The 21,432-nt window shown below is 34.5% G+C and overlaps 1 protein-coding gene across 1 annotated transcript in view; it reads right to left on the bottom strand.

Moving 5' to 3' along the window:
• Positions 1 to 7,976: 7,976 nt before the first annotated feature.
• The window catches only part of LOC143256285 (protein hobbit-like), a 108,534-nt gene continuing 95,078 nt past the window's right edge, over positions 7,977 to 21,432 (bottom strand). The window contains 10 exon segments of the mRNA XM_076513328.1: positions 7,977 to 9,633; positions 10,018 to 10,125; positions 12,928 to 13,140; positions 14,537 to 14,667; positions 15,236 to 15,287; positions 15,290 to 15,442; positions 16,594 to 16,690; positions 16,817 to 17,049; positions 20,220 to 20,337; positions 20,930 to 21,180. Coding sequence (XP_076369443.1) covers positions 9,580 to 9,633; positions 10,018 to 10,125; positions 12,928 to 13,140; positions 14,537 to 14,667; positions 15,236 to 15,287; positions 15,290 to 15,442; positions 16,594 to 16,690; positions 16,817 to 17,049; positions 20,220 to 20,337; positions 20,930 to 21,180 — 1,410 coding nt within the window. The 3' untranslated portion in view covers positions 7,977 to 9,579.

Below are 21,432 nucleotides of genomic sequence, written 5' to 3'. Positions count from 1 at the left end.
AGTATTCTAACTTATAAGCCTTCAGATTTGCCGCTGTGCTACTGGGGGCCGGTGCCAAAGCTACTTTGACATATGTACAAATAAAATCAAATTCGTGTCAGGAAAAACGTTTATAAATCTTTCAAGCCTCAAAGGAGAATTTGGCGCCTGAAAAATAATCTGAAGTAATAATAAACTTTGTTTTTCTTCGCGTATATATTTAGGGAAAATGTATGTGTTTTTCGTTTAGTATTGTTTGTTTTGAATTTCGCGCAAAACTACTCAAGGACTGGCTATCTGCACTAGTCGTCCTTAATTTAGCCGTGTAAGATTAGAGGGAAGGCAGTTAGTCATCACCACCCACCACCAACTCTTGAGCTACTCTTTTACCAACGAAGAGTGGGATTAACCGCACATTATAGCGCCTCCACGGCTAAAAGGGCAGGCATGTTTGGTGCGACAGGGAGTCGAAAGCCTTAATCCACCTGGCCATGCCGGGCTCGTATAGTAAAGCAACATTAGAGTATCTGCTACCTTCACCGAGGGTAATCGAACCTGTGGTTTTAGCATTGTAAATATGTAGACTTACCTCTATCTCAGCGGAAGGCATTTAATAAAAATTAGCTCATTTGTTAATTATATTAGATTTTGTTTTCTTTCCAAATTAACAAATTGAAAATTATTATCGTATAACTACTTCTACGTACGTTAATGTATGTAATTTGTTTTAGAACAAAACCACATTGGTCTATTTGCTGTGTCCACTACTGGGAATCAAGTCCCAAATTTTAGCGTTGAAAGTACGTAAACTTAATGCTGTTCAAATATTACATTTTAATGGGACACAAGTACCAGACCTATCATGGTTTCATTACTCCTTTCTTTATTAATTTCCTTAGGATTAAAAAAAGAGAGTATATAGTAGTATTTCAACCCCACAATGTCTGACATATCCATTGCAGACTGAATATAAGTCTGATGAGTTATATAATGATCGAAACGTGTCAACATCAATGAACATGACGGACATAATATGGTTGAAATATTTTTATATAATTCTTTTTTATACTTATGTTACTGGACTCACAAAAAAATAATAATTTCCAAATTTCTCAGAATATGTAACCCCACTCTTGTCTAACTAATTTGCAAATTAGTTTTCCTAATATATATTTTGAGCTTGTCTGTTTATATTAATTTCCAATTTTGGTTTTGTTTTGTTTGTTTTGGATTTCGCGCAAAAGTACATGAAGGCTACGTGCGCTCTCTTTCTAGGTGTTTGGGTATATAAATTTGTATACCCAGGAGGGTCAGGTACACTAGACCTTTTCCTCCTTCCTTTTCATTGTTAGAATGGACTTATTAATATATTTAAAGTAAATACACAAGAGCCAGAGTGATGAGTATAACTCAGGCCCTTTTCAGAGCAATGTTCATGCATATTGTTCTTTTAGATTTTCTTAAGTCTAGAACATAGGTGGCCTGTTTTATTTTAGCACTAGTATTTTTGATATTGCTTTTATTATTATTTTCATTGTTTTTATTACTTAATTTTAACTTAATGATCTAATGTACAAATTTATCCGGGAGAGGTGTTTAGGACTGACTCTCTTCATCATATATGCAATACCTGTCTCGTTCGCATGACAGCTCATTTTTTCTCTAATTTGTACTATGTAGAAGTCCATCTGGTATTGTTTGTGTATTAGGGAATTTGTGCATGATCTTTAAGGAAGTGGTTTTGGGTACTATGTATGCTGTTGGAATTAAAGTATTATGTAATGTTTGGAGTTTGGTTTGCAGTTGTTTTTTACTTATGTTAATCCATGCTGGAGCTGCATAGTCTACTACTGGTCTTGTATATGTTTTGTATATTTTAAGGATGTTTTCACGTGTTGTTCCATAGTTTTTACCAGTTAGACTCCTAGCATAGTTTATTCTTCGCCAAATTTTGGTTTTTATGTTATTTACATGTTTTATCCAGGTAAGTTTGGAATCATATGTTAGTCCTAAATATTTTGTAGATGTAGCAGTCTGGAGAAACGCTCCATTCATGTAAATCTGGGGTTGTACTTTTTGATGTTTCATTTATTTTGAAAATATTACTAATTGTGTCTTTGCTGTGTTTATTTTTGGCAGTATTCACTTATTGTGCGCTCCAATTTTGGTAGGTTTGTTTTGAATTTCGCGAAAAGCTACTCGAGGGCTATCTGCGCTAGCCATACCTAATTCAGTAGTGTCAGACTAGAAGGAAGGCAGTTAGTCATCACCACCCACCGCCAACTCTTGAGCTACTCTTTTACCAATGAATAGTGGGATTGACCATTATATTATAACGCCCCCACAGCTAGAAGGGCGAGCATGTTTGGTGTGACAGGGGTTTCGAACCCACGACCCTCGGATTGCGAGTCGAGTGCCTTAACTACCTGGCCATGCCGGGCCTAGTTTAGTAGAAGTAGCGACTTTTATACAACGCAGCAAAAGAAACATCTCTCGGGATATTCTGTCTTATCAATTTTGTAAATACAATGGAAACATCCAAGCAATGTTTCCATAGATGGTGCTTCGTGGCTTGAGCACTCTTAATGGTTTGATATATTAGGTATAAATGCCAGAAGCTTGAGAAGTTATTATAAACCAATAAGTCTAAACTTTTTGATAAAAATCGCGTAAGCTTTTGTTTTATGTGATTTATACAGCATAGTGTAGACCTGTTTAATTTATTGGTCTTATTCTAGTATTATTTGAGTTTTTGTTTATATATTTGCACACAGATAGTCCATTATGTAGCTAACGATTAACAACAACCTTACAATACTAACTTCAATAGCTCTTTATCGGCATAACGGTTTGAAATAACGATAGTATTATAATTAAAGTTAGGAAAATCATGTTCTTTTTATTATAAAAAGAGTAATCCAAGAGTTGATGTTGACTAGTTGTCTTCTCCCTAGTCGTACACTACTAAATTAGGGATGGCTAGTGCAGATAACCCTGGTGTACCTTTACGCGAAGCCCGGCATGGCCAGGTAAGTTAATTCGTTCGACTCGTATTCTGAGGGTCGCGGGTTCGAATCCCAGTCGCGTTATAATGTAATGGTCAATCCCACTATTCGTTGGTAAAAAAGTGGCCCAAGAGTTGGCGGTGGGTGGTGATGACTAGCTGTCTTCCCTCTAGTCTTACACTGCTAAATTAGGGACGGCTAGCGCAGATAGCCCTCGAGTAGCTTTGCGCGAAATTACAAAAACACACACCTTTACGCGAAATTAAAAACAAAAACAATAAAAACATTCATGCTCTTTTACGCTTTCCTTCCATTAAATATTAAGCTTTAACACAATTTGTTGAATTTGTACGAACAGCACCAATCAGAATTCAGGTGTCAACTGTCATTGGCAAAATATTTTCATGAAACATTGCTCCCCGCAGTGAATTTACAACACTGCAGTCATGTTTATATCACCCATGGTGAACGCAGCAGATAATCCTATGTGGCACTGTCCAAGAAACAAGCAAACGTGGAAAGTTGCAGTGGACTATTTGTGGCCTTCTCACCATGGGTATCGAAACCTAGTTTCTAGTGTTGTAAGTGAGCAGACATATTGCCGTGCCACGAGTGGGCAACTATTAAATTGCTTTGAATTTCGCACAAAGCTACTCGAGGGCTATCTGCGTTAGACATCCCTGATTTTCCAGTGTAAGACTAGATGGAAGACAGCTAGTCATCACCACTCACCGCCAACTCTTGGGCTACTCTTTTACCAACGAATAGTGGGATTGACCGTTACATTTTAACGCGAATGGGATTCGAACCCGCTACCCTCAGGTTACGAATCGAGTGCCTTAATCACCTAGCCATGCTGGGCCCAGTTGCAAGATAAATGTTTTATTTAGATACTATATTTCTATTCGAGATTATAAAATTAAACCTCATAAGTTTAATTTGGAACATAACAAACTAAATAATAAGAATTTACTTAGTTTTTCTCTGGTCTTGGACATACCATTACATTGATCAGGTACTAATAGTACCATGAACATACCATTACATTGATCAGGTACTAATAGTACCATAGATATACTATTACACTGATCAGGTACTAAGAGTACCATGGGTACACCATTACATTGATCAGGTACTAATAGTACCATGGATACACCATTACATTGATCAAGTACTAATAGTACCATGGATATACTGTTACACTGATCAGGTACTAATGGTACCATGGATACACCATTACATTGATCAGGTACTTATAGTACCATGGATATACTATTACACTGATCAGGTACTAAGAGTACCATGGATATACTATTACACTGATCAGGTACTAAGAGTACCATGGATATACTATTACACTGATCAGGTACTAAGAGTACCATGGATATACTATTACATTGATCATGTACTGTTAGTATTTGTTGTGGATCAGTTACCCTTTTCAAACATTACTTTTTAAATGAATATTACAAATTTTCAGTCTAATCAACATCATGATGCTAAGATAACCATTTCACAACTTTTATATAGCAACTCTTTCCATTTCTTCCAAATGCCTTGTATACAGCAGAACGTGTTTTATTTATTACTTATAACGTAGGAAATAAAAGCGAAGACCAATTAAAAATCGCCAACAGCATCTATGTCAAGCAACGATGTTCTTGTGGTTTGTAAGATTGTTGGTCTTCATAAACCAGTTTATACTGTATCTCGTACTTCTTACAGCAGAAAACAAAACTACTACAATGTTCTTCTGTCTCAATTAGAAACTTTTATTCAACTTTTTCACGTTCATATTTACTCACTTAACTCCTCTAGAATTCATATAAAACTAACTAGACATTCCAGTTTAAAGCACGTTGCTATGTTCATTTTTCAGTTTGTGTCAAGTTTGAACGTAAGACTCTTTTCACATGCAACGTTTCATGTTGATTATTTTCCTGCAAACAAACAGTTAATTCTGATACCAATTAATCTACAAATAACTTTTACACAAGTTCCATTTTCGTTTGTGGGTATGTTTCACAATTCTTTAAATAGCACTACCTTCTAGTAAAAATGTTTTTTTTGGGTATTTCTTTCTTAAACTTCAAATGTAGCTCAACACTTTAATATCCTTTGTAACACTAATTAATTTGTTTAAAAGTGAATTTTAATTTCATATATAAAGAATAATGTGTACTACTTTTTATCTATTTCATTCTTTTTTTTATTAAGTTTTAGCTTTGTTGGAAGATGGTGACACTTTAATTAGTGTTCATTCCTGGAATTATCTTTACTAAAATAAGATATATTGTAGTTGTCTGCCTTTCACAAACATTTATTAAATTTCTAAGTTAAAAGCCATTTACGTTAATGTATAAACCTTCTCCGATTTTCAATTACTTACCGGGCAAAAAGGAATCACTCAACAGCGCCTGCTATCGAAAATAATTTGGTACGTTTTTTTGACCGAATAATAAGATTGACTGTTTCTCTTAAAACGTAAATACAGCTGAAAATATAGCGTATGTTTAGCAACATTGTCTCTTAAGTCTTGGATTTTTAAGCCTAACACAATAACCAAATAGCACGTGCTTGGTCTTCAAACAAGTGTTGGTGCTTTAAAACAGGTATGAAAAATAATTCATTTTGAAAACATGTATCAAATATGTATTTTTCGAAGCCATTAGAATCGTAATGTGTACAACAGGCAAATTTTTAAAGGATTATTTATGTGTATCGCCGTGGTATACAATACATAACACAACAAGTAGTGGATCCAGGTTTGGTTTGGATTGTTTTGAATTTCGCGCAAAGCTACTCGAGGGTTATCTGCATTAGCCGTTCCTAATTTAGTAGTGTACCACCAGAGGGAAGGCAGCTAGTTATCACCACCCACCGCAAACTCTTTCTACCAACGAATAGTGAGACTGACAGACAATTATAACGCCACTACGGCTGAGAGGGCGAGCATGTTTGGTGTGACGGGAATTCGAACCCGCGACCCTCAGATTACGGGCCGCGGATTTAGGATTTTGAAAAATCCTACGTTCAACTAGATAGGCGCCATATAATTTCAGCAATTATCAATTAGCTGTTAGATGACAGATCTAACTTAAATATATTATAAGTTAATGGTTTGTAGCTAGGAAAGACAGTGAATAACATCTTTTATTAACATTATACATTGTCAAAAGGGTCACACTTTAGAGCGCAAGGGAGAAGAATTATGATAGGGGGCGCACCTCCTCCATAAGCCTGAAATAATCACAATTTTGAAGTCATTCTAATATCTGGCACCCATTTTCACCTTTTTCTCGACATGAACACATCACTTAAATCATTAATAAGAAAAATAATTCCTAATTATGAATTCTATTACCATAGTTTTGGGCATTCTTGTATTTTATAACACAAGGATGTGGAACCAACAAGTTCGATGGCCTTAAATATTTAAGTTCATTTAACGATGGTGATGAAAATTACGTGGAAACATGCTTTCTTTGGTGGTGTATAAAGTTTTCGTGATCGTTCAACTATTATTTGTGATATCAAAACGATTGTTTTTCGTTTGTTTGTTTTTCGAATTTCGCGCAAAGCTACTCGAGGGCTATCTGTGCTAGCCGTCCCTAATTTAGCAGTGTAAGACTAGAGGGAAGGCAGCTAGTCATCACCACCCACCGCCAACTCTTGGGCTACTCTTTTACCAACGAATAGTGGGATTGACCGTCACATTATACACCCCTCACGGCTGGGAGGGCGAGCACGTTTAGCGCGACGCGGGCGCGAACCCGCGACCCTCGGATTACGAGTCGCACGCCTTACGCGCTAGGCCATGCCGGGCCATCTGCGCTAGCAGTCCCTAATTTAGCAGTGTAAGACTAGAGGGAAGCTAGTCATCACCACCCACTGCCAATTGGCTACTCTTTTACGAATGAACAGTAGAATTGATAGAAATTTATAACGCTCTCACGGCTGAAAGGGCAAGCATGTTTTGGTGTGATAGAGATTCGAACCAGCGACCCTCAGAACACTATATTTTTTCAGACAATCGCTTATGAAACGTTCTTACCAAATATTCCTGATAAGAACATTTCATAAAGTGGTTGTCTGAAAAAAAAATGTTGTGTTACTGTTTACGTTGTAATTAAGATTTGCAATTTTTTCCTCTTCGAAGGTGTGCATAAGATCAATTTTATTCTATAAAAGTTCCTAACGAAAATAAATGATGTTTTCTTGGTTTTTGTCATGCTTAAGTGATGTTCAAAATTAGGAAATGCAGCAACGAGTTAGTTACTGAAATCATTCAGCCAAGTACATCGCAGACTCATAATGCACGTGAGGCCTCAAGTAGGTGAGAGCAATTTGATACGTAGTTACCTTAAAATGAAATGTTAAGCTTAAGGCTTAATGTTAAGCCTAAGGCTCATATTAAATGTTATTTGAAGGAATTAAATACATTTTATTGAAATTTAAAATTTTAATTTTAAATGTTATTTTTAATTCATCAGTGTAACTGAAATATGTCATACAAGTACGATCATAACTATATATATATATATATATTTGAAGCATGAGGCTTTACAAGCTGTCTCTTGTTTTGTTTGTACGTAAGACCAGCTCTGACCAGGAAGTCAAATGGTGGTGTCACTAATCAGGGTTGGCCATTTCGAAAATGGAACCGACATTGTTTTGGTTTGTTTTTTGAATTTCTCACAAAGCTACTCGAGGGCTACCTGTGCTAGCCGTCCCTAATTTAGCGGTGTAAGACTAGAGGGAAGGCAACTAGTCATCACCACCCACCGCCAACTTTTGGGCTACTCTTTTATTTACGAATAGTGGGATTGACCGTAATATTATAACGCCCCCACGGCTGAAAGGGCGAACATGTTTGGTGAGACCGGGATTCAAACCCGCGACCCTCAGATTACGAGTCGAACGCCTTAACCCACCTGGCCATGCTGGGCCGGGAACCGACATTCCTCAATCAGTCACGATACGCAGGGCATCTAGAACGTCACTATTTTATTTCACCGAGATTAAAAGTATAAATATCCCTATTTTAAAACAAGCACTAATTAATAATTTTATGTTAATCAACAGGTAATGGAAAAATATCTAACTAAACTACAACATTATCATGTTCATATTTTTTTCTTTTATATTAGTAGAGTATCATCGTTTGATAATGAAAATACCATTTACAACATTAAAAACGTTTAATTATTTAAATAAAAACACTTTTAAATAAGTTACCACTTAGGTTGGTTTATCAGTTTTACCTTGACAGAGGATAACTTAAGATATAAATTAACACCAGATTTACAAACAAGGTAATTTTAGATGCGATTGAAAAAACAATTTAATTACTTTCAGCAGTCATTATTTGTCTTTGTTCACTTGCAAAAAAACATCCTAAAGTGACAACAGCAAGTTCTTATATATTAAATTTATTTTAAAAGTAAAGGACTTAATTTTTGAAAATAAAAATATCTTGTGGTGAGAGCCACACTTACAATAACCACAGTCTTCACTGTCACTTGTTACAGACAGCCATACAGTTCAATACATTCTACAAAACCACGTAGTTGTGGTGGTAACTTGAAAGTGCTTTAAGTTAAAAGTAACAATATTATTTATTTAACTGAACAAACATTATCAAGTTTGAAGATCAATAAATTTGGCAAATATATAAAGGCTACATTAAAATATACTGTTAAAAAATAAAAAGCACACCCTTAAGTTTTTGAAGCAGCTTTTATGTGTATAAACAATTTACACAGTTTTTGCTGTAAGTTAATAGCAGTTAATATAGGAACAAATATTTATATTAAAATACAAAAAATTAAACTTTAAATTTTCCTACAAACAATGTATATTTATAATTAAACTAAAATGTTTATATGGATCAATGAACAGTCTATTAAAAGATAAGTTTTTAAATAACTGGTATCTGACAAATTTGTTTATAAGTTATTTTTACTGGATTTTGTATCTCTGAATGTTTTATTTATAACAGGGAAACTGACAAACTAAACTATATGCACTTTCTTCATGTTACTCTTATCTGCTGCTTTTAAAATATTGGAGAAAACATGAAACATTACAAAGAACCTTTTATAAGGAATTTATTCACAATCTGCCGTGTAAAAACTGAATATTAAAACAATATTTTAAGCACCTCCAAAGTTTGTATTATTTAGATATATAAATAACTTTTAAGGAACAAATGTAAGTTTTACAGACAAAGCATAAAAAACAAGGACTGTGAAAGTACCACAGAATTGAAACAAGATGAAATTATCAGAGAATTACATATTATCCACACACATTATAATTAACTTAAACATCAGTACAACAGAACAGTACATCAGTAAGGTTACTAACTCACTTATAAACATTATTACTGGTTTTTGATCACAAAGTATTGAAGAATACTTTTAAATTACAAAATAACAGTTGAAAATCTTCTCTATCCCTTGTTCAAGTTGCACTAATCATGCATGGTCTATGATGTTCTTATCTCATGTTTAATGGTATTTTGTTATTTGATTCTGTCATGGTTATTTGACACACACATAAACTGCCTGATTTTGTTTTAATGACTTGACCATTACTTGTTTGATTTACCAAATAAACCTTTCTTGTTTCCTTTCTCAGGTCCACCCTAAAAATAAATTTACAGATATTACAAAATATGGTACACTTTTAATGTGTAATACAGGCTCTTTACGTTTATAAACAATTCTTGTATTTAAAATAACTTTCTTAACCTGTTTATATATTTGTAAACTAGTAACATATGAAGTGCATGTCAGACTTTTAATAAAACATTAATGGTAGTTATGTTACAAGATATGGAAACTTTTTTATGGCAACACTAAGTGAAGGAAAAACACTAAACTTCCCAAAACAAATTGTATTTATATATACATATTCTTTATAATATTTGGAACATAAAACTTTAGAACCCAAATTGTTTAATGTCGATAAGGCTTAGAACGAAAGGGAAAAACCTAATTTTTTGACTAATGTATAAACTAATACTTACAGTAAGCTTCGAGCCAAGTAGTAGACGAGCCTTGTCTTCTTCTTGTGGCTGGCTACTTTCATCCAAGGAGGTCTTGCTGGATTTGATTTGTAGCTTTTGTTTGATGGCCTAGAAGAGATAAACAAATATTCAGATTTTCTTATTACTGAAGAAAATAGAAATATGATCCATGTTCAGTTGTTTCAGAGAATATGCTGTTAGAATTCCTAACAGAATATGCAGCAGGATCTAGCATTCAACCAGTAGATGAATAAAATTATTAGCAAGGTATGTGTTGTATTGAAAAAAAAAAAATTATATATTGGTAATGAAACAGAATTTTATGGTGAAAATGTAAAGCATAGTTTGTTATGGTAAATGTGCATCTTGGTTAAGTACATTAACGTACTCAAAATAACAATAATCGAAAGTTTACAAATCTAACTTCATTATAGCATCATAAATAATATTCTAGTATGTTTCTGAACCACACAATATTATGAGGAAAATTTTGCTTACAATGAATCAGATAATGGACTGTGCTATGTAAAAAGTTATTCAAATGAAAGTCTCATGAATGTAGCCCAATTAACGACAGAAATAAACAAACCTCATAATTCTAGGACTTTCAAAAAGTGGACCTTCATCAGTGGAACAGTGGAAATGTAACACAAAGAGTGAAAAAACAATAAGAACTGGCACTGTCTGTGTAAAGGCCATGAAAAGGTTTTCCTTCCAGTATACAACCCATTCATATGTACCTGTGTTTTGAGGTGTATTACCATGAGTTTCAGTTTTGTATGAGCATATCTATAGATAAGTAAGATAAGTAGGAATGTGTTGATGACAGTCACTTACTGAGAAATCACTTCTTAACAATACAAGTTGGGATAGACCCCATTATCTAGTTACTCAGGAGCTCAGAACAATAGGAGTTGGGATAGACCCATTATCTAGTTACTCAGGAGCTCAGAACAATAGGAGTTGGGATGGACCCATTATCTAGTTACTCAGGAGCTCAGAACAATAGGAGTTGGAATGAACCCATTATCTAGTTACTCAGGAGCTCAGAACAATAGGAGTTGGGATGGACCCATTATCTAGTTACTCAGGAGCTCAGAACAATAGGAGTTGGAATGAACCCATTATCTAGTTACTCAGGAGCTCAGAACAATAGGAGTTGGGATGGACCCCATTATCTAGTTACTCAAGAGCTCAGAACAATAGGAGTTGGGATGGACCCCATTATCTAGTTACTCAAGAGCTCAGAACAATAGGAGTTGGGATGTACCCATTATCTAGTTACTCAGGAGCTCAGAACAATAGGAGTTGGGATGAACCCATTATCTAGTTACTCAGGAGCTCAGAACAATAGGAGTTGGGATGAACCCATTATCTAGTTACTCAGGAGCTCAGAACAATAGGAGTTGGGATGGACCCATTATCTAGTTACTCAGGAGCTCAGAACAATAGGAGTTGGGATGGACCCATTATCTAGTTACTCAGGAGCTCAGAACAATAGGAGTTGGGATGGACCCATTATCTAGTTACTCAGGAGCTCAGAACAATAGGAGTTGGGATGGACCCATTATCTAGTTACTCAGGAGCTCAGAACAATAGGAGTTGGGATGGACCCATTATCTAGTTACTCAGGAGCTCAGAACAATAGGAGTTGGGATGGACCCATTATCTAGTTACTCAGGAGCTCAGAACAATAGGAGTTGGGATGGACCCATTATCTAGTTACTCAGGAGCTCAGAACAATAGGAGTTGGGATGGACCCATTATCTAGTTACTCAGGAGCTCAGAACAATAGGAGTTGGGATGGACCCATTATCTAGTTACTCAGGAGCTCAGAACAATAGGAGTTGGAATGGACCCATTATCTAGTTACTCAGGAGCTCAGAACAATAGGAGTTGGGATAAACCCATTATATAGTTACTCAGGAGCTCAGAACAATAGGAGTTGGGATGGATCCATTATCTAGTTACTCAGGAGCTCAGAACAATAGGAGTTGGGATGGATCCATTATCTAGTTACTCAGGAGCTCAGAACAATAGGAGTTGGGATGGATCCATTATCTAGTTACTCAGGAGCTCAGAACAATAGGAGTTGGGATGGACCCATTATCTAGTTACTCAGGAGTTCAGAACAATAGGAGTTGGGATGGACCCATTATCTAGTTACTCAGGAGCTCAGAACAATAGGAGTTGGGATGGACCCATTATCTAGTTACTCAGGAGCTCAGAACAATAGGAGTTGGGATAGACCCAGTAATTACTTACCCAGGAACTTAGTCCAAGCTGGGACAGACCAAGTAATTACTGTATCATTTTTTTTAAAAGAAAAACAAAATATTTTCAGTAATTAGATTAAAAAACTGCAAAAGTAATAGTAAACCACAAAACCTTGGACCTAAGCTGGTGTTAGGATGAAACTGAAAGTGGTTGACATAATTTTAAGTAAACTTGTTTTGGATTAAAATTTGTAAGTTTTTATGATAAATAAAAAAAATGCAACTGAATAAATTAGGGTTGAAGTACAGCTCCCACAGACAGGATTACTGGGGGGGGGATTATTATTCTTTATTTGTTTTTTTATAGTCACAAATCCAGTCCATGGGAAGTTCTTTTCTATTTAATAAAATACCATTATTTAGAGTTATCAGAGGAATTAATGACAACTAGGAATAACATTTTATTTCCCTGAAGATACAAAGAGCTGTAAACATCATGTTAGCAAGTTGGACTAGACCACACAATCTAAATTCAGCAAAATCTAAAATGTACAGCTCAAAATGTTTTACAAGATATCTTGAGGGATAGTTATGTTTCACTACAAGTATTTACAGGAAATTGAAAGAGAGTAGATTGTCACAACCATGAAAAACCACAATGTGACAACATATTAAAAAATATTAGGTATTGTACCTGGGACAGCAATACTCGTTTAGAGTCGTTCTTCATTTCCAACAAAAGGTCAAGCCAGGTCCAAGTCCGGTTATGGTATTCTAATGTTGGAAGCATCAAACTACAGTCATGGAGATCCTCAATGTTCTTTTCCTTTTCACCTTTGTAGCTCACGCGAATAGGAACCTCAGGAATTTTAATGTACAGGAAGGTGTGGTTTTGAGCTGCTCGTTCCTATTCACAGTGTAATAATCAAGTTTTAATTTTAGTTCATTATTGTGTAATTACTTTTACTTACTGGTAATATCTCAATTATAACAATGCTTGGTATACTTGGTTAAAGATGTTTATATCAATAATCATATATTTTATATATGTTTACATATAAGGTGTTTATATTAATAATCATAAACATATATTTTAGAAACAAATTTATTAATAGCAAGATTTCTTTTGTTTTATCAGTTTTTGTATTTTTCCACTGTTTGATTCTTCCACAAATTCTGGTACAACACAATATGGAAGTACTAATGCAAAGTTTTGAGAGAACCACAGAACTGGTTAAATGACCATACACCAGTAATAAGGAAGTACTAATACAAAGTTCTGAGAGAACCACAGAACTGGTTAAATGACCATATTCCAGTAATATGGAAGTACTAATGCAAAGTTTTGAGAGAACCACAGAACTGGTTAAATGACCATACACCAGTAATAAGGAAGTACTAATACAAAGTTCTGAGAGAACCACAGAACTGGTTAAATGACTATATTCCAGTAATAAGGAAGTACTAATACAAAGTTCTGAGAGAACCACAGAACTGGTTAAATGACCATATTCCAGTAATATGGAAGTACTAATGCAAAGTTTTGAGAGAACCACAGAACTGGTTAAATGACCATACACCAGTAATAAGGAAGTACTAATACAAAGTTCTGAGAGAACCACAGAACTGGTTAAATGACCATACACCAGTAATAAGGAAGTACTAATACAAAGTTCTGAGAGAACCACAGAACTGGTTAAATGACCATATTCCAGTAATATGGAAGTACTAATGCAAAGTTCTGAGAGAACCACAGAACTGGTTAAATGACCATATTCCAGTAATATGGAACTGGAAGTACTAATGCAAAGTTTTGAGAGAACCACAGAACTGGTTAAATGACCATACACCAGTAATAAGGAAGTACTAATACAAAGTTCTGAGAGAACCACAGAACTGGTTAAATGACCATACACCAGTAATAAGGAAGTACTAATACAAAGTTCTGAGAGAACCACAGAACTGGTTAAATGACCATACACCAGTAATAAGGAAGTACTAATACAAAGTTCTGAGAGAACCACAGAACTGGTTAAATGACCATACACCAGTAATAAGGAAGTACTAATACAAAGTTTTGAGAGAACCACAGAACTGGTTAAATGACCATATTCCAGTTATTTGTCAGTATAAACTACTATAGTCCACGAAAAACAGAAATGTATCCACAAAACTACTTGGTTGTATCTTGGAAATCACAAAATTTGTAAACTGAATCTTTAGTGGCTTAACTACATTCACAATATTTACTAAAATTCTTGTAGAACTTTTACTGCTTGGTTTCATATGCACAGCACCCTTACCTTCATCTTATCAATGTCATCTCTGTCTATACTAGTTGGAGTTGATCGATTACTTAGGGTTGTTCGTTTTTTCTGCCGACTTAACGTTCCTGTATTGTCTTGTTCTTCATAGCCGTGTTCTTCTGTCTTTTCTGAAATTGAAGGTAGTGTTTTAATATCAAAATTCAAACATCAGGTACAATGACTGACAAATCTCCATACTGATAGACTTCAAGAACTATACGTAGATAGAAACATTTTGTTAACTGGTACTAATTACATGCATTCATAAACAAAATGCAAATAACTATTTATTACTACTGACAATAATTTATTGAGGTAGAACATACAGTCAGAGGAATAGTTCATATCTGTCTTGTGTTTGCATTTTATGCAACGTATTGGATGACAAAGGGACAACTAGCTACTGTACTTGTGTATGATGACCCTGGATTATAAGTTTATTTATAGAACTAAAGGATGACAAGGGACAACTAACTACTGCACTTGTATAAGACCCTGAATTACAAGTTTGTTTACAGAACTAAAGGATAACAGAAGGATAGTTAACTACTGTATTTGCTTAAGACAGTCCTGAAATAAGTACTTAGTTTAAGGTAATGCACAAAATTTAAATTAGAAGAAATCCATTAGTTTATTGATAATAATTAATCCTTTCTTATCCTGAAAATCAGAATTTGTTACTGACAACATGTGTACCTGTAGCTCTTTCGGGAAAGAAGAACTTCAACATGGTTGTAAAGAAAGCATACTCGTGAGACCTATAGTAATAGGGATAACGTTCACTTCTAGGTGTTCTTTCACTGATATTCCTCCCACTGGAGCCCTATCTCGACAGAAAATCCTCAGAGCTTGCTGTCGATCCACTGGTATGTTAGGTTGGAGTTCAGTAGGTTGAAGAACATCCTACAAAAATAAATATGCAAGCCAGTGGTTTATCTAGGCTGATTTAGGAATGTTTTTATAAACCATTAAATTGTAAATTTTTCTGGGGAGAATTAGAATTACCTAAACAGGTATCATAAGTAGGAAAACACTGGAAACCTCAGTCTTCACTTTGTTTGCTTGTTAGGATGTACATTACTAAGTTCTTCCAGCTATGCCAATCAGTGTTTAAGGAGCAGAATTATTCCGAAGAAGTGAAGAATTCATTGTTGATAGTTTGAGAACAAACCTGTGAAGCGAGATGCTAGTTTGAATCCCACTCTATCCTTCAAAAGGATATATAACGATTTTAATATCCAACGTGAATGTGTAGCTGACATTTTGAGACATTCTAAAAATGTCACAAACACAATAGCAAACAGTTAGCTAAGGGAATATGAACAATTTAAAAGGAATAATCAGCCAACGAGATTTTACTAAATATGTTAATATGCTTATTAATAACAAACAACTGATAGAAGGATGGCATTATGAAAACTACTGAAAATGCATGTTAATATGCTTATTAATAACAAACAACTGATAGAAGGATGGCATTATGAAAACTACTGAGAATGCATGTTGATATACTTATTAATAACAAACAACTGATAGAAGGATGGCATTATGAAAACTACTGAGAATGAATGTTGATATGCTTATTAATAACAAACAACTGATAGAAGGATGGCATTATGAAAACTACTGAGAATGAATGTTGATATACTTATTAATAACAAACAACTGATAGCAGGATGGCATTATGAAAACTACTGAGAATGCATGTTGATATACTTATTAATAACAAACAACTGATAGAAGGATGGCATTATGAAAACTACTGAGAATGAATGTTAATATGTTTATTAATAACAAACAACTGATAGAAGGATGGCATTATGAAAACTACTGAGAATGCATGTTGATATACTTATTAATAACAAACAACTGATAGAAGGATGGCATTATGAAAACTACTGAGAATGAATGTTGATATGCTTATTAATAACAAACAACTGATAGCAGGATGCCATTATGAAAACTACTGAGAATGCATTGTCTATCATAGATAATAAGAATTTTTGAAGTTTAATTTCTCTAAAATAAAAATAAAATCCTAAAAATAACCTCACCTTATAAAGTTGGTTAGGTAACAGATTGGTCACCTTAAAATATCCTAACTCCAGCAAATGTTCAACAGAGTCATCATTCTTGGTTATTTTTGAGTACCTGAAGTCATCAAAACAACATTATTAATAAATATAAATAATTTGAAAAAAATGTACGATACAAATGATAATAATAATAGAACTTATAATGAAAAATCTCTCGGGAACTTGAAGTAAACAAACTTACAAAAAGTTGCTAAGTACAAGATCAGCAATCCCGAGCAATCCATCTGCATCCGTTAATCTCCACTGTGCATGTTTAAAGCACATCTCACTTCGTCTCACAACGTCTTCCCCACTTTCCCGAACGGTGGCAAGTTGACGCTGTTTAGTAGCACTGACGTGCAGTTCCTTGAAGCAACTTATCATCATAGCAAGTTCCTCACTGGCAAAGTTTATCTGTTCCTTACAGCTATATATCTGAGTAAAAGTCACAGGAAATAGGTCAAAAAATAAAGAGAAAATTATCTTATACAAATTAGAGATGCTGTCTAATTTTGTTATGGGAATACTATACTAATTGTATTATTTAACATCTGAAAAAACAATCAACTCTTCAGATAACAGACCTTCCACTGCAACAGTGCTTCCACAATAATTACTTTTTATTTTCTTTTATCAGAGTATTTATAGTTCTTTTATTAATTACTACTTTATGTTATGTCACAATTACTGTTTAATGTTTATTGTGGTGTACTTTGAATTTATAAATCACTTTGAACTGCAGTCAACTGTGTAGTTGACATAGTTAAGTATCAAAGAAAATTTGAGTTAAACCTAAAGATCTGTCCAGCACTGAACACTTCTAATCAATATTACTTATAAATCATAACTTGAAGATCAGCACAGGGTAAACATGTCTAAACACAAGGCTTGTCACTATATTCTACTGCCCTGGGAGCATTTACTGTCTTAAAATTCTCTTTACTGAAAAAATCCAAAATTATTCAACAACAACAAAAATTAATTAATTTCCTTTAAAGCAAAAATATGTGTGATCACACCTTCTACTGCTCATCTTGGTTGTTTTCACAGTTACTTTCACACCTTCTACTGCTCATCTCGGTTGTTTTCACAGTTACTTTCACACCTTCTACTGCTCATCTCGGTTGTTTTCACAGTTACTTTCACACCTTCTACTGCTCATCTCGGTTGTTTTCACAGTTACTTTCACACCTTCTACTGCTCATCTCGGTTGTTTTCACAGTTACTTTCACACCTTCTACTGCTCATCTCGGTTGTTTTCACAGTTACTTTCACACCTTCTACTGCTCATCTCGGTTGTTTTCACAGTTACTTTCACACCTTCTACTGCTCATCTCAATTGTTTCCACAGTTACTTTCACACCTTCTACTGCTCATCTCGGTTGTTTCCACAGTTACTTTCACACCTTCTACTGCTTGTTTCATCTCTTTCACACCTTCCACAGTTACTTTTACACACCTTCTACTGCTCATCTCAATTGTTTCCACAGTTACTTTCACACCTTCTACTGCTCATCTCGGTTGTTTCCACAGTTACTTTCACACCTTCTACTGCTCATCTCGGTTGTTTCCACAGTTACTTTCACACCTTCTACTGCTCATCTCGGTTGTTTCCACAGTTACTTTCACACCTTCTACTGCTCATCTCGGTTGTTTCCACAGTTACTTTCACACCTTCTACTGCTCATCTCGGTTGTTTCCACAGTTACTTTCACACCTTCTACTGCTCATCTCTATTGTTTCCACAGTTACTTTACTTTTCACCTTCTACTGTTGCTCATCTCTATTGATTCCACAGTTACTTTCACACCTTCTACTGCTCATCTCTCGTTTTCCACAGTTACTTTCACACCTTCTACTGCTCATCTCGGTTGTTTCCACAGTTACTTTCACACCTTCTACTGCTCATCTCAATTTTACAGTTACTTTTACACCCTTACTTTCATCACCTTCTCCACTTACTTTCATTCTACTGCTCATCTGATTCCACAGTTACTTTCACACCTTCTACTGCTCATCTCTATTGTTTCCACAGTTACTTTCACACCTTCTACTGCTCATCTCTATTGTTTCCACAGTTACTTTCACACCTTCTACTGCTCATCTCTATTGTTTCCACAGTTACTTTCACACCTTCTACTGCTCATCTCTATTGTTTTCACAGTTACTTTCACACCTTCTACTGCTCATCTCTATTGTTTCCACAGTTACTTTCACACCTTCTACTGCTCATCTCTATTGTTTCCAGTTATTTTCACACCTTCTACTGCTCATCTCTATTATTTCCACAGTTAGTTTCACACCTTCTACTGCTCATCTCTATTATTTCCACAGTTAGTTTCACACCTTCTACTGCTCATCTCTATTATTTCCACAGTTAGTTTCACACCTTCTACTGCTCATCTCAATTGTTTTCACAGTTACTTTCACACCTTCTACTGCTCCTCTCAATTGTTTTCACAGTTACTTTCACACATACTACTGCTCATCTCAATTGTTTTCACAGTTACTTTAAATGCATCTTCTACAACACACAAGAAGAGGTTTAAACTAAATATACCCTCTGATATGTGAAACTAAATTTTAAAATTTATCTTCTACAATGTGCGACTGAATTTTGAAACTAACTTTACTTGCACTCTCTACAGTGTGACACTAAGTTCTGAAACTATATTCACGATATCAAAACCGATAAAAATAATTTAAAACTATATAAAATTTTCAAGATAAATAACTGAAGGTTTACAACTGGATAAAAATGATGAAACCCACAGGTTTAAGACTATTCTGTCTGGAGGAGGGGAGAGAGAGATTTTGTTTTCTAAACTGTGATTGTGTATCCTCAAAACAGCTCTCCATTTAAGCTCTTTCACTGACAGGTTGTAGTACAGATGAACAGCTTTCTCAGTGCCATGTTTATTTTTAAATACATAAAAAACAAAAAAACATTTTAATATTCCAGTACTTATCCGAAACTTGTAATTGGTTAACTAAAAAGATTTTTGAAGGGAGTACCTTTTCTTTATGGTAATATAAAATTTCAAACACACGAGTCTAATTTCAGACTAAGAATAAATCATTGGATATATAATATGAGAGTGGTAGGGTTAACATATGGGGAAATAATTGTTATTTAAATGTTTATTATGGTTGCCTATTTATAGAGAAAGTCAGAGAATCAAAATTAAAATAACGAAAGTTATAACATATCAAGCTCTTAAGATCAAAATATGTATCACTTGAAAAGCCTATGAAAGTATTTGAGCATGCAGTTGATGTACAAGTTAAAACATGAAACATACTGAAAAGTAGGCTTAACAATTCAGACTGTTAGTACAAGTTTCAGCCTTACTCAAAATTCCAATTAAAAATGATCACTGGTATTGAGATTATATATAGTTTTGAAAGGTAGTAAGTGCTTTGATATTTTATAAGGAATTATGATTGTCAATATACCAACAAAAAGTTTCTCAGAAAATAACATTCTCTTTATAAAGTATAATGACATTTTCATTTATTTTTGTTAGTTTTTTATCTGAAATATGTTCACTTTCAGTTCTTTATATGTAGTTTCTACTTTTTCTCACAAGGGAAACGTACATTACCTCTTTTTCAAGCTGTTCTAAATCCTCAGCAAGGTCTTCCCTAGAAGGGTTCTCTTCTAAAGCTTTTTGTGCCAAATAAGCTTCCTTTTCTAGCCGTCTTAAGTTAAAGACAAGGGACCTGTAACGATACATATTATAAACAAAATACTAATGAAATTTTTGTAAAGAAAGAACAAAAAATCTAAAAATCTACAATTAATTAACTTTATTTTATTAAAATAAATTAGAGAACAATGTTTTGACCTTAGTAGATCATCTTCAGGTTAACAGAGAGTTTGCCATTGACCATTGCTCGGCATGACTTAGGGACAAGAGTGTAAATGGTCAGTGGCAAACTCTCTTTGTCAACCTGAAGATGACCTATGAAAGTCGAAACATTGTTCTCTACTTTATTTTAATAAAAGTTTTAATACCCATACTAGTCATCTTGAGATACATTTTTACTTCAAGTGAGTTTCTTGTCATCGTGCATCATCTCTGCTTTGTAAATTTGCTGCTTTCTAACCCCACAAATTTGTGTATATTTATTTATTAACCACCTTTTTGTTAAAATTATTTTTAACTACATACAAGCAACAACTTCATTGTATGCTTTAACTGAACAGCAAGCAAACCAAACTCTCACCTGACTTGGTTCTGAAGTTGTAAAATTGGACCTTTCTGGTCATCTACTGAGCACAGTTGTAACTGAAATCTAACCAAACTCTCACCTGACTTGGTTCTGAAGTTGCAAAATTGGACCTTTCTGGTCATCTACTGAGCACAGTTGTAACTGAAATCTCATTCGCTGGAGTTTTTCGCTAGCTTCCTTCTTTCGAGGTTCCACATAGAGGAGTAGGTTGTTGACTAAGTCTAGAATCATAGCATACTGGAGTGAATTTGTACATATATCGAGATCATGGTGAGTTAATGTAAACGAGTCAACGGCAACCTCTTGATCCCAGGGATCATCATGGGTAGGCTAGAGAAGAAGTCACATGATCACTATAGAAACACATTAAACAAATAATTCAACAAACAGTTATGTTTAACTGTAATTCTGCCAATAATACAATGATTTCTCCAGTAAATTTTTCTTTGTCATTAAAGTTTTGTTTATGATAATGATGTAAATAAATATGAAGTGAATAAAGGTAAAAACTTATTTTTCTTTTTTATGTTTGCATTAGTGCTGGTCATGAAGACAGTATAGACAGTTCTTGATCTTGTGAAG

Source organism: Tachypleus tridentatus, chromosome 7 (genome assembly GCF_004210375.1).
Source record: "Tachypleus tridentatus isolate NWPU-2018 chromosome 7, ASM421037v1, whole genome shotgun sequence".
NCBI classification, from domain to species: Eukaryota; Metazoa; Arthropoda; class Merostomata; order Xiphosura; family Limulidae; genus Tachypleus; species Tachypleus tridentatus.
Note: the sequence above shows the minus strand (reverse complement) of the source record. Positions and strands in the feature narration are given on the sequence as shown.